We start from the raw sequence: 12,500 nt of genomic DNA on the forward strand, positions 1-12,500 counted from the left end.
ACTAGGCGACAAGAACGCGAACTAAGAAAATTGGAGATGGAAGCCGAGCTGTTGAAACAGAAAGAGGCTATTGAAGCGGCAAGAAGAGAACATGAGCTGGAAATTGCACGTTTGGCTGTGGAGAGTGCTGACGGACGTCCTGAAGTGAGAGAGGATCGGGTTAAGGCACCTAAACTCCCCTCGTTTGTTGATGGTAAAGACGATTTGGACGCGTATTTGCAGAGGTTCGAGAGATTCGCGGAGACGGCTAAGTGGAAAAAAGATGGATGGGCATCGAAGCTCAGTGCTCTGTTGTCTGGAAGGGCACTAGAAGTGTATTCACGTCTATCGGAGGATGCAGCTAAGGATTATGACAGGGTAAAGATCGCGTTAATGAAGAGATATGACCTTACCGAAGACGGCTATCGTCGAAAATTTAGAGCATCCAAACCAGAAGTTGACGAAAGTCCGGAGCAGTTTATTGTGCGACTGGACAGATACCTGTTACGTTGGCTAGAGCTTTCGGATACTGCGCGAAGCTTTGATGGTCTTAAGGACTTGATCGTGAAAGAACAATTTATTGACTCTTGCCCTAAGGATTTGGCAATTCACCTGCGAGAAAGGGCACCTGAGACCCTAGCAAAGATTGCGAAGATCGCTGACCAGTACTTGGAGGCTCATGGTAAACACTTGTTCAGCTCAGCGAGCAGAAAGCCAACAGTGCAGCCTGAGAGGGAGGAGGCGAAGAACATGCAGATTAATCCACCAGCTCTGCATTGCTTTAAGTGCAACACCCGAGGTCATAAAGCTGTCAACTGCCCAACCCTAACAAGAAAGTGTTTCCTATGTGGCAAGCAGGGACATGAAGCCAGAAACTGTCGGTCAGGTGGACGCAGACCAGGAGGACAAAGTAGGGATGGTAACCCTGTGCAGCGTGGTCAAGTGAGTGCCAGTTGTTTAGTTCAGCCACCTGAGGTTAAACCTACTGATGAAGAAGTTAAGGCCTGTATTAAAGATGATCAGTTGCTGTTAGCCTGTGGTAAGAAGATTCCATTGTTGAGTAGTGCTTGTATTGAACCGTTGACTGGAGTGAGAAGTAAAATGCCTGTCGTGAAAGGTAGAGTTGGAGAGAAGCCTGTTGATGTCCTGAGAGATACTGGTTGTAGTGGAATTGTAGTAAAGAGGGACCTTGTGTCTGAGGATCAGTTTCCTGGCGAATTTAATGTTATGCTGCTCATTGACAATACGGCAAGGAAAGTTCCCATCGCAAAGATTGATGTTGATACACCTTATCTCAAGGGCCAAGTGGAAGCGCAGTGTCTTCCCGATGCTGTTTATGATTTAATTATTGGTAATGTACCAAGCGCAAGAGCCGCTGACGACCCAGATCCAAGCTGGCAAGTTCCTGTACAAGAAGCTTGTGCTGTAACTACGAGAAGTCAAGCTAAGAAAGCTGGAGAACATATTCCGTTGAAGGTACCAGATACCAAAGAAAGTCCTGTAGTTGATAGAGAAAAGCTCAAGCAAATGCAGCGTGATGACGAGAGCCTACAGAAATTTTGGGAGAAAGATGACGTAGTTGTGAGAGGCCAGGCTGAGACTTTATTTGAAGTGAAAGGTGGAGTTCTGTACCGCGTCTACAAGCACCCTTATGTGAACGGAGGTAAACCCCTGAAGCAGGTTATGGTTCCTGTGCAGCTGAGAAGTCGAATAATGGAAGTAGCTCACGGATCGATCATGGGAGGTCACATGGGAATAAAGAAAACGACTGATAAGATTCAAAGCGCTTTCTATTGGCCAGGCATTCAAGGGGACGTGACTCGTTATTGCAAGTCCTGCGATGTATGTCAGTTAACAAGGGTTCCGTACCGAAGGTTCCCCTAGAGAAGATGCCATTAATTGACAAGCCGTTTAAGAGAGTAGCAATCGACCTGGTTGGACCTATTGTTCCCCCGAGTGAGGACGGTCATAGATATATATTGACATTGGTCGACTTTGCAACTCGTTATCCTGAAGCCGTTCCACTGAAGAACATTGATACTGAGACTGTGGCAGAAGCGTTGGTGGATATCTTTAGTCGTTTGGGAGTGCCTGAAGAGATCTTGAGTGACCTTGGTACGCAGTTCGTCTCTGAGTGTATGAAGGAAGTGACGCGACTTTTGAGCATTAAACAGCTCACCACGACTCCATATCATCCTATGTGTAATGGCCTGACGGAAAAGTTTAATGGAACAATGAAGAGCATGTTAAAGAGATTGTGCAGCGAACAGCCAAGACAGTGGCACCGCTATATTAACCCGTTGCTGTTTGCATATCGTGAAGTTCCCCAGGAGTCTACTGGTTTTTCGCCGTTTGAGTTGCTGTATGGAAGAGCTGTCAGAGGACCGATGTTTATTCTCAAAGAGCTTTGGACGAAAGAGCTGGAGGAGCCTGAAGTAAAGAATAGCTATCAGTATGTGTTTGAGCTGCGCGAGAAGCTTGAAGATACCCTCAAACTGGCGCACACCGAGCTTCAGAAAGCTCAGAACAAAGGCAAGCATTATTACGACCGAAAGACTAAAGTCAGGAAGTTTGTACCTGGAGATAAAGTGTTAGTGCTGCTACCGACCGACCACAACAAGCTCCTAATGCAGTGGAAAGGTCCATTTGAGGTCCGTGCTGTAGTTGGTCTCAATGATTATAGAGTGAGGGTCAAAGGAAAAGAGAGAGTTTACCATGCTAATCTACTGAAGAAGTATTTTGAGCGAGAGGATCCTGTTTCCGTTGGAGCAGTTGCTGTTGAAACGAACGCTAACATTTGTAAGAACGAACAAGTTCAGAGTAAAGTAGAAGAAGTTGACCCTGTGGATAGTATTGATTTTCTGGAGATTGGTGGTTATGTCGCGAAAGAGTCAGTCAATGATGTGACCATAGGAGATAACCTTTCTCATGAGCAAAGAGCAGAGTTCATGGATCTTGCAAATGAGTTTCAAAGCTTATTCACAGAAGCTCCAGGCACAACAAGCTTGGCTCAGCATCATATCAAGCTTACATCCGACCAACCAGTTAGATCAAGACCATACCCAGTACCGTATAGCTTAAGAGAATCGCTGAAGAAGGATATTACAGACATGATAAAGATGGGAGTCACAAGAGAATGTAGGAGCAGATTATCTAAGCAGAGTAGAGGAATAACTTAAGAGACACTGGACTGCCTCCTCAGTTGGTACTATCTAACTAATTTTTCGTTGTTAATAGAAATTTAGGAAATTTCTTCTCAAGAGGGGGTTATGTTACGAAAAATAATATTGCGTGACAAGTGTTACTTTCTAGAAGCCTCGCGAGAGTTCGTAGTTTGTTTATATTTAGGTTTGTACGTAAGCGTTTCTAAATCGGTGTGTTTTGTAATCTTTCTATAATTAGATTGATTACTAATTTAGAAAGTTCTAGAAATTTATTGTCAAAGTATATAAGTAGACGAGTCCAAACGGAGTGTTTTTCTAACTAGTTTTTCACAAGCGAAGAGAGTTGGCGTTGGCCGTGTTTAGTCAAGCGTGACAGAAGCTGTGTGCATTCAAGTTGGCGGAGGCCGTGTAAGTTTGTCGAATACGAGTTATTCAGAGTTTTACTTCGTGGAAACTACGTTCATTTTTGGAATAAATCTTCTTGTTGTTGTTCCGACAACCCTGCGTTCAGTTTAGTTTGCAAGCTACCTTTCCTCAAAACATTCGAACTCGTAACACACAGTCTGGACTGCTAAAAATTACTTTTTGTTCCTTGTCATTCCTGTCCACGCTAATCAGCTTGATTCTGGCGTCCTTCTGGTTTATTCTGCCTTATTCTGTTGTCATTCCGCCTCGTTCCGGTATATTCCGGTACCATTCTTGTTCACTCCGTCTCATTCCGGTGTCATTCTGTTATATTCCAGAGTCATTCCGCCTTGTTCCGGCATATTCCGGTTTATTCCGCTTTATTTGTGTCATTCCGCCTCATTCCGGTGTCATTCCGGTGTCATTCCGGCTTGTTTCGGTATATTCCGGTACCATTCTTGTTCATTCCGTTTCATTCCGGTGTCATTCCGGTGTCGTTCCGCCTCATTCCGGCATATTCCGGTTTATTCCGGTATATTCCGTTCCGTTCCGTTCCTGTGTTTAGTAACGCCTCTCTTATATGGAGCCTGGAGATGCTTCAGGGGATTCATGGTTTAGAGAAATTCATTTTTGCTCGAGCCTAACGTGTTTATTTAGCGACTGGATTCGATTTTTGCGAATAAAACCGTGCTTGTTTTGGGTCGATCGGAGTCCCAACGCTTGCTTCCGTCTCCTACCTTGCCACTATGCTATGAAGGAAGGTGAACGGGGACCATTTTTCCCGAAACTTCGTGTACGTATTAAAGATAACAACAGCTCACCACATGGTAAGTTTCATCCATTTTTATTTCCATTTTCTAGCAAATTTCCAGACCTAAACTTCGCCTCATATTTTCTCCATATTTACCTGTGTTCCAACCGGATTTTCCGTGCAAATGGTTCCTGTTCTCTCACCTCATACTGCGCCAATAGAAAAAATGACTGCCTGATGCTCAGTTCCTATGCGCCTTCGTAACCCCAGGAAGTTCGCCCCAGGTGCAGTTTAGCACAGTTTTTTTAAATCGAGTAATACTGGAAAAGAGAGTTGATATTTGCAAAATGGCGGCAAACGAAATGTCTGCACCGTACGGCACTTTTATCCACGATCATAATCTCTGTTACAAATAACGTTTTTTCACAGAGTGATTCATCATGGCTAGAGCTGGAGGTATTTATAATTCCCTTTATGTAACAATTTTTTTTCTCGTTAAAAACGTTTCACTATAGACGTTCGTAGCCGGTCTACCTGAGAGCTTACTTTTTTGCAGAAAAAGTTACCTTTTGTTTACACTGTAGTGTTAATTAATAGAAAGGCTAGATTCTAGAATATCCCCTCAGGAGCAATTACAGAATACCCCGCAACACCTCACCACTATATTGTTTCCCCTAGGCGGCATTCTTTGGAGAACGAGCCGGAATACAATAGAGCTTATTCTTATTCAATGAAATGCAAATAACTTTCGGGGTATTCTGCAATTTTCACTTACAATTCACTTCCAATAAGCTGGGTAGACTTTCATATAGGGAAGATATCTGTTTGCAAAGGTTGCTTTTGTCATTCAAATGTGCCAACCACAGGAACAAAAGAACCTTTGTTGTAACAGCCAATGAGGCTCTGGTTGGCACATTAATGACAATAGTTGACCTCCCTATACCGGACTAAAATGGCGGAGGACAAAAGGACTATTGTTATTCCGATTAGACCGTGCTAATTAGGTATTGTTATGTTTGCTTTGTTCTTTTGTTTCATGGACAATTATTTCGGATCTGCCATTTACCTACATCAAAAGCAAAAAATAAAATAAAGTAAATTTGTAGTCTTCATTCTTAAAGCAAACAAGACAAATTCAACAATGGCAGGGCTGGACTCCAGGTGCCAGAATGCGAAGGGTGAAGGGGCCAAGAGAAGGAGTGAGAAACCACCTGCAATCAATCTCTTAACATTTCCGAAACCTCCGTTCGTCCTCGGACAGAGGAAAGATCGTTCCTGATTGGGTGATGAGTGTCAGAAAAAATCCATCTGTCAGTCAAAACTTATTGCCCTCTTTCAAAAAAAGAGTGGAAAATGCCGACAATCTGTCTTAAAATTGGAAACTTCCTTGCTGTAGCCTGGATTTTGTGGTGTTCTGGATTTTCAAAAAAGTCAAAAGCCCAGGGGTTGCCCGGGAGGGGGTAGGGGGCATGTTGAAGCTTCGATTTGACCTGCATGCAAGGTGAAGTGAACGTTATTTTTCTGAAACTCTCTGTGAGTATCAAGGAAAACTACGAAAAGCCATGTGGTAAGTTTTATCGATTTTCAGTCGCAATTTCTTTCAAATTTCTTGACTTGAACTTCGCTACATATATGTTTCCTGTATTTTCCCATGTAAATCCTACATTGTCACCAATAGAGAGCCTCGGTTACCTATGGCAACCTGACAACTTCAGTGTTTACCCGCTTTGGCGGTGAAACAAGAGACTCTGTTTAGGCAGAGAAGAACTGCTGGGTTAGGCACTGATCTCTACTGATTAGGTCTAAGCGCCGACTCGAATGGTTAGCTTTCATAAATTGTTGTAATGACACCATATTTAACCTAAGTAAAACTTTATATACACAAAACTGAGTGTCTCACCTTATTCTAGTCACGTTCAACTGACGGCAAGTTAGTGGCAATTTTGAATCGCTTCTTCGAATATCAACTGCTGTCGCCTGGTCTCTCAGCACTGAAGGAAGCGATGGAGCATCTCTTTATTTATGCAGCCCCTTTTTCTTAAATCTGCATACTTTTGTTATTTTAAAAAAGTCAGGAAAATTTTTGTTAACCAATCAAATGTCATCGGCCGATCACCATCTGCAAATTTTATGGCAGTGCCTACTATATTTGCGGATACGTTCAGCGCATCTCGAGATACTCGGATTTTCCATGGCTGGTGCTTATTAATACAGGGATATTTTGCGCGGTTTAAAACTATGGTATCCAAAAAGAACATTGGGGGTAACCACGCATTTTTCAGAGATAATTACAGTGCAACGCGCCTTACCGTGGCCACCCAACAAACTTTCACATTTGACAATTACGTATAAATACGTCAACTCTACAACCCATGCAACGGTGTTCAACTTACAACTGTGCGAACTTTGCAAGGAGGTGTGACTGTCAATCAAATTCACACATCCTGATTGGAGGACAAGGTAAGACAGGGTAAGGCGCGTCGCACTGTAAACTTCAATTTGGAAAAGAACGCCACACATTGCTTTCTATTTTAAAGCTTTTTACAAAAATTGTTGATTAATTATCTTCGAAAAACGCGTGGTTACCTCCAAATTTCTTTTTGGATTTCAATAACACTTGTTAAGATCTGCTTTTACCGCATATTCAGTAAACCGCGCAAAAATACCTTTAAATTAGCAGGCACCGTCCTTAACCGACTTTTGCATTTAGAGGTAGCTGGTAGCACGACGTAAACAAAAATTCAGTTTGCCAGTGCAGATCAAAAGGAGATGGCGTCGAATGACAACTCCTTGCAAGAAAGGTGTTAAATAGTTCATCTAAATTCAGAAGCACAGAGAGCCGCTATCGATCACATCTCTCTCCAAATGTTTTTCTCACGTTCTGTTTAATGAAACATTTCGAACGACGTGACCGAGGCAAGGCACAAAATGGGACGTACCATGGTCAAAAGATACCCTTCTTTCAGGCAACCTTGAACTGAGACATGGATTTTGTAAGAGATTAAGATGGAAGGAAATGCAAATCTTTCTCTTTATCCCTCCCTCCCCTCCCTCCACTTAAAGCTTCAAACTAAATATAATGCTCCAATTTGCCCCTAAAAATTTGCACAACGTCTGGCCGGAGTGTCCAAACGAGGTCACTTTTAGTTGTTATTCAGACTCAACTGAAACAAAACACATAGCATGAATGAGGTAAAACAACAATTTCTGATATGTAGCACGTTTGCTTTTTCGTCTCCCGTGACGGTGCAAATTAAGGTGGCTCAAATCAGTTTCAACAATTTGGAGGGAATGTCTCATTACAAGGATTAACTTTACAACATTCTTTCACGTAACAGCAATGTCTTGAAACACAAATACTTGCTTAAAGGGGCCATGTCACGCAAAATGATGTAATTTCGTGACACCCAAAATGCCCAAAAAAGTAGAATAAAACATTGCAAGAACCACTTAAAACTGTTGAACAACATAAAAGAAATACAGTAAAAGGATTTAGAGAAGCACGGATGGACACAAATAGACAAGATTGAAACAGATTGCTTTTGGGTAATCTTGAAAAAAGTCGGCCCAACGTTTTTCAAACGGTTTCGGCAAATCGTTTTCGCTCAGAATCCTCTTGTTTGTGATGTAACGAGAAATTTATCAGAAAAGGAATTCCACATTTATGATTACCATTTTCGAGTTTTAAACTTGTGATATATATGGGTTATTGACCACGCGTGAGGTCAAGATGGCTGGAGATTGGCCAAGTTCTTTTTTTGCGTGTTTATGAACCGAGACGAAGTCGAGGTCCATAAACACGCAAAAAAGAACGAGGCCAATATCCAGCCATCTTGACTGAACAAGCCCCTTCTTGCCCGCTCGGGTAGCCAATCACAGAGCGGGAATTGATTAATCTTGCCTGCCCATGGAGCTGGTCACATAACAAAGTTACTAATAGGGGCCCATTATTTAAATGTTTAAGTTACATTATTAATCATTTTGTTGCCAATATTTTCAGGATCAAAGTGAATGGCTTGAAGTAGATAAAATTAATGCTCATCTCCTCTGCCATTGTCTTCTCAACGCTTTTTTTCGACAAAGAACAACCATTGTACTTTGTGTACTAGAATTGGCCAAAATGAAACTCTTAATTGGAAGGCAGTTTTGAAAAGCACTGCCTAGGCTCTGTTTAAATGTTGTGAAATGGGTGAAAAGATTCATCTAAATATATAACTCAAATAGATATTTGAGTTAGGGGTACTTTAAATAACTGGCCCTAAATCTTCAGGCACAATTTCCCTATTACAGCTTCCAATATGGTTCAACAAAAAATATTAAAAAATTAAATATTATTGTTAAACTCTTTGTTTTTGATAAATCATTACCCTACTCTTAGTCAGGGTGCCTCTCATTATAGACATGCAACAAAAACAAGAGACACTAATCCTAAGCACCAAAAATCCTTGATTTTCACACAAATTGGCACAGCAGCCACCTTTGTGTCCATGAACAAACAAATTACAGCCATCTTGGTGTCCTAGACTAATACCTGAGAATTGATACTCCAAGAATTAAGCTCTACTAATGCCATTCAATATGCAGGGGCCACCTCATAAGCCTCATCCCCTTTGGCCACCGTACACCTACAAAAAAAAATCGATTTTTTTCCCCAATTTTCCTAATCTTGCATTATATACTTGTGTAATTCCAATATTTAGTTGAATTATCAATTACTCTAAAGATTTACGTACTCACATATCTGCAGTTAACGTCCAAGTGTTCCAGTTCGTTTTGATTAAAAACATAATTGCTTGTTGAGTGAGTGAAAACAAAGAGACCTAACTAGGGATGCTTTAAAAGGCTTGGCTCACACTAACCAGTGTTAGTATAAATACACAGGTGATTATACAAAATCGCGCACTCTCTTTGGCTCGCTATCTCGGATTATCAGCCGATAATCACCTCGACGGACAAAATGGCTGCCAGTAGTCATTTTGCCACTGTAAGCGAATTAGATGATTTTGCGTTTTCTCTTTTTTGAAATAATCACCTGTGTATTTATACTAAAACAATTATTTGCCTCAGGCTCAGTGATTATCGGTGAATATTCACCAACAATCACTTCGCCTTCGGCGAATAATTGTTAATTGAAAAGCATGAAAACAGTCATAGAGATTTTGATACCTCTTAACCCATTCACTCCTCAGGTATCCCATGATGCCCCAGGTGATGAGTAAAATCATTTGGCGTCAGACATAGTAAAATCTGTTAGTCTCACTCCCAGGAGTCAGTGGGTTAACCAATGGTTAGCACTAAGTGCACTGCAAGCAAATTATGGTATATGTGGTCTCCTTTCCCTAATTCCTTTATCCATTCTTTGTGTCAGGAAATGGAGACCTTATTCTTTTGTTCTAAAAACGTCTTGATAAAAATAGTAACATTACAAAGCAAAACTAGAACAGCTCCACCAATACTGAGTCCATTTGCAGCAACACCAAGAACAGCCAATTGTAGGAGAAAAGAGAATGCAATGCCTATTGTACGTACCAAAGAGACCACAGATGCTTTTTCCAGACTCAGGGCCTTTGTTCCTACTAACTGCCCAGCATAGGTAATTGCTGCGGAAACAATAATATAATAAGCATCATAAGTTCCACAATCAGGATATTTTATTCCACCAGAGATAAGCACAGGCAAAAATGTTACGGTAGTTGCAACCATTGTTGAATAGAATACCACCACTCTACTTGATACCTCTTGCGACAGTTTGCGGGTTATCACAATGCTACATGCAAAACAAAAAGATCCTGCTACTGCAAGAAGTGTAGGCAACCAGACTTGTTTGGAGGAAGAGCTTTTACCAAGGGACCCAAATAAGAAGGATGGTCTTCCAATTAGCACCACACCTCCCAAATTCATCAATGTCGCAAAAAAATCAAACTTGCTCACTTTTTCCTTGAGGAAAATCCTTCCAAGAAAAGCAACGTATACCGGAGACGTGTAAAATATCACTCTAGCGTCCGCCAGAGCCATGTGTTTAATGGTATAAACACTTAAATTCAGTGCAACAGCCCCAATAACTCCACGCAGAATTAAAAATCCAATTCTCCTCCAAGGGTGAACGAGTTTATCCCGGAAAAAAATCGTGGGTGGAATCGAAAACACAAACTGCAAAATTAAACGCATCAAGCTGACCTCCAGGCTGGGGATACTGTCAGCGAGTTTAGTCATTAAACCAGTGATGGAAATTAAGAGAGAAGACAGAATGGCCAAACAAATTCCTGTGATAGCAAACCGTTTCCTCCTTGTTCGGTCAACAATCGAGGCTGTCGATGGGTCTCCATGTTCATCATCTGGTCTGTAATTATTATCCGTAACTGTATTGAAGCAACTTGCGTTATTGAGAGATTCTGGTGTCTCCTGGTTGGAGATAGTACCATTTTCTGTGATGATAATTTCTTGAAGTTCAAGCCTCGCGTAGGATTCAGCCAGGCGTTGTTCGCGGCAGTCAGCTTTTCGACGAAGTCTCGATATGACCGAAGGAACAATTTTAGCGGCCATTATGCACTATATTTAGATACTTTTTCTCTCACTGCCTTGACTACCCGGCGCTTTTTGGGGCACATGACTTGCGTGACTACAGAGATCGTTGCAAGCTGATCTACATCTACATTCATAAGCTGATGATCATATGGACATCGATCGCTAACGTCCTTGACCTTGATTCCCCCTCACGGACACAAGCCGTCACGACAGCTCCACAGATATATCACTACAAAATATTCCCTGAAAAACGACTGGGAGTGAGATTAAATTGGACGATGACGAAGAAGGACTCTGTCTTTCCCAGGCAGCGTGCTAGCAAACCTTCTCCCGAGGGTCTCTCTTCTCGGCTAGTACTTAAACACGGAATGCCAGAATGATGGAATGCCGGAACGCTGGAATACTTAAACATGGAACGCCGGAGTACTTAAAAATATGGAACGCCGGAATACTCAAACCTGGAACGCCGGAATACTTAAACACGGAACGCCGGAATACTTAAACACGGAACGCCGGAATACTTAAACACGGAACGCCGGAATGAGACAACCACATTTACATTGCTAACTATCTTTTCTCCATTAGAAATGATTCGTATAAAAATCTGGGAGACACCACTGTCCTGGTACGAGAAATGTCCTATTGCTGGTTTTCACTCACGTGATCAACAGCCATGTTTTTCAACGAAAACAAAAGGAAGCGTTTGCATAACAATAGATTTAAATTCCCGGAGGATTTGGTCGGGGCACCAACATGGCCGCCTTTTCTTTGTTTAGGGCACCAACATGGCGGTCGTGACGTCATGTGAAAACCGAGAATTCCGGTTGCCATCCGCGTCTCACAAAGATGCGTGCTTAAGCTCCCTAATACTCTATAACTGAGAACGCAGCAAGCGATACGTATCCCCCGGACACGAGCTCCTGGTAGCCCTAAATAAAACCCAGTAAAAATTGTGACGGTATTCAGACGAATGGCATGTCTACCCTTACAGATTGAAAACCAATTTTTTGACAAGTTTTTTGTAGACCTCGTGTTTATTTCTTCCAGGAAAATCTTATGGCACGTTCAACGCAACATACGAAAGTCATTGTGATGGTATTGAAAAATTGCTGGTGTTAATTATGTTTGCAGTTGAAATAAATAGGCTGAATAATGGAATTAATTTGTTTCTGTTTACACAAATACTGCTTCGTTATACCCCCTTGGGACCAACAAGAACAAACTTTAATATTTTCCCACCATTTGGAAATCTATGATAATATTCCCACCTTTTCAATAATTATGATAATTTATTTATTACTGGAATACCATGGAGCTGCCAAGGTAAAACAGTTGTCATCGTTGATAATGTTGTTCCTGTATGCCATTCAGTCTCTTTACTCAAGGGAAGATAACTATGTTTGCTTTGATTAATCGCCTCTTACTTCTGCCTTCTTAGCCCCAGTCAAAGTCCGGAGAAAAAGAGGTAAGATTCATTTTGCGATATGATCTAATCACAAGTAGACAACCTGCTATTTTTAATACCTTGAGCTCAGTAAACTTTCAATATCCTCGGTTGAGTCTATTCTAGTGACTTGCATTCGGTTGCCTGTCAATCCTTGGACATTGTGTGTTTTCCTTTCTCCTTCGCCCTCAAAAATTCCAGATTTTTATACGAATCATTTCTAATGGAGAAA

At 41.6% G+C, this 12,500-nt stretch overlaps 1 protein-coding gene across 1 annotated transcript; it reads right to left on the reverse strand.

The window, feature by feature from the left end:
• Positions 1 to 7,490: 7,490 nt before the first annotated feature.
• LOC138038658 (solute carrier family 35 member G1-like) lies at positions 7,491 to 11,324 on the reverse strand. Its single transcript, XM_068884653.1, has 2 exons — positions 9,829 to 11,324; positions 7,491 to 8,924 (listed from the first exon to the last, which is right to left on the reverse strand). Exons 1-2 carry the CDS (start codon positions 10,840 to 10,842, stop codon positions 8,901 to 8,903), a joined length of 1,038 nt encoding a protein of 345 aa, XP_068740754.1. The 5' UTR covers positions 10,843 to 11,324; the 3' UTR covers positions 7,491 to 8,900.
• Positions 11,325 to 12,500: the final 1,176 nt, after the last annotated feature.

The sequence above is a fragment of the Montipora capricornis genome, chromosome 2, assembly GCF_036669925.1.
Source record: "Montipora capricornis isolate CH-2021 chromosome 2, ASM3666992v2, whole genome shotgun sequence".
NCBI lineage: Eukaryota > Metazoa > Cnidaria > Anthozoa > Scleractinia > Acroporidae > Montipora > Montipora capricornis.

What these genes read in the sequence shown, in the direction of transcription:
- LOC138038658 (XM_068884653.1), bottom strand. Translation starts at nt 10,842, where the DNA reads ATGGCCGCTAAAATTGTTCCTTCGGTCATATCGAGACTTCGTCGAAAA. An exon ending in AAGCATCTGTGGTCTCTTTG is followed by an intron (nt 8,925 to 9,828) that starts GTACGTACAATA and finishes TTTTTTTTGTAG; the next exon opens with GTGTACGGTGGCCAAAGGGG.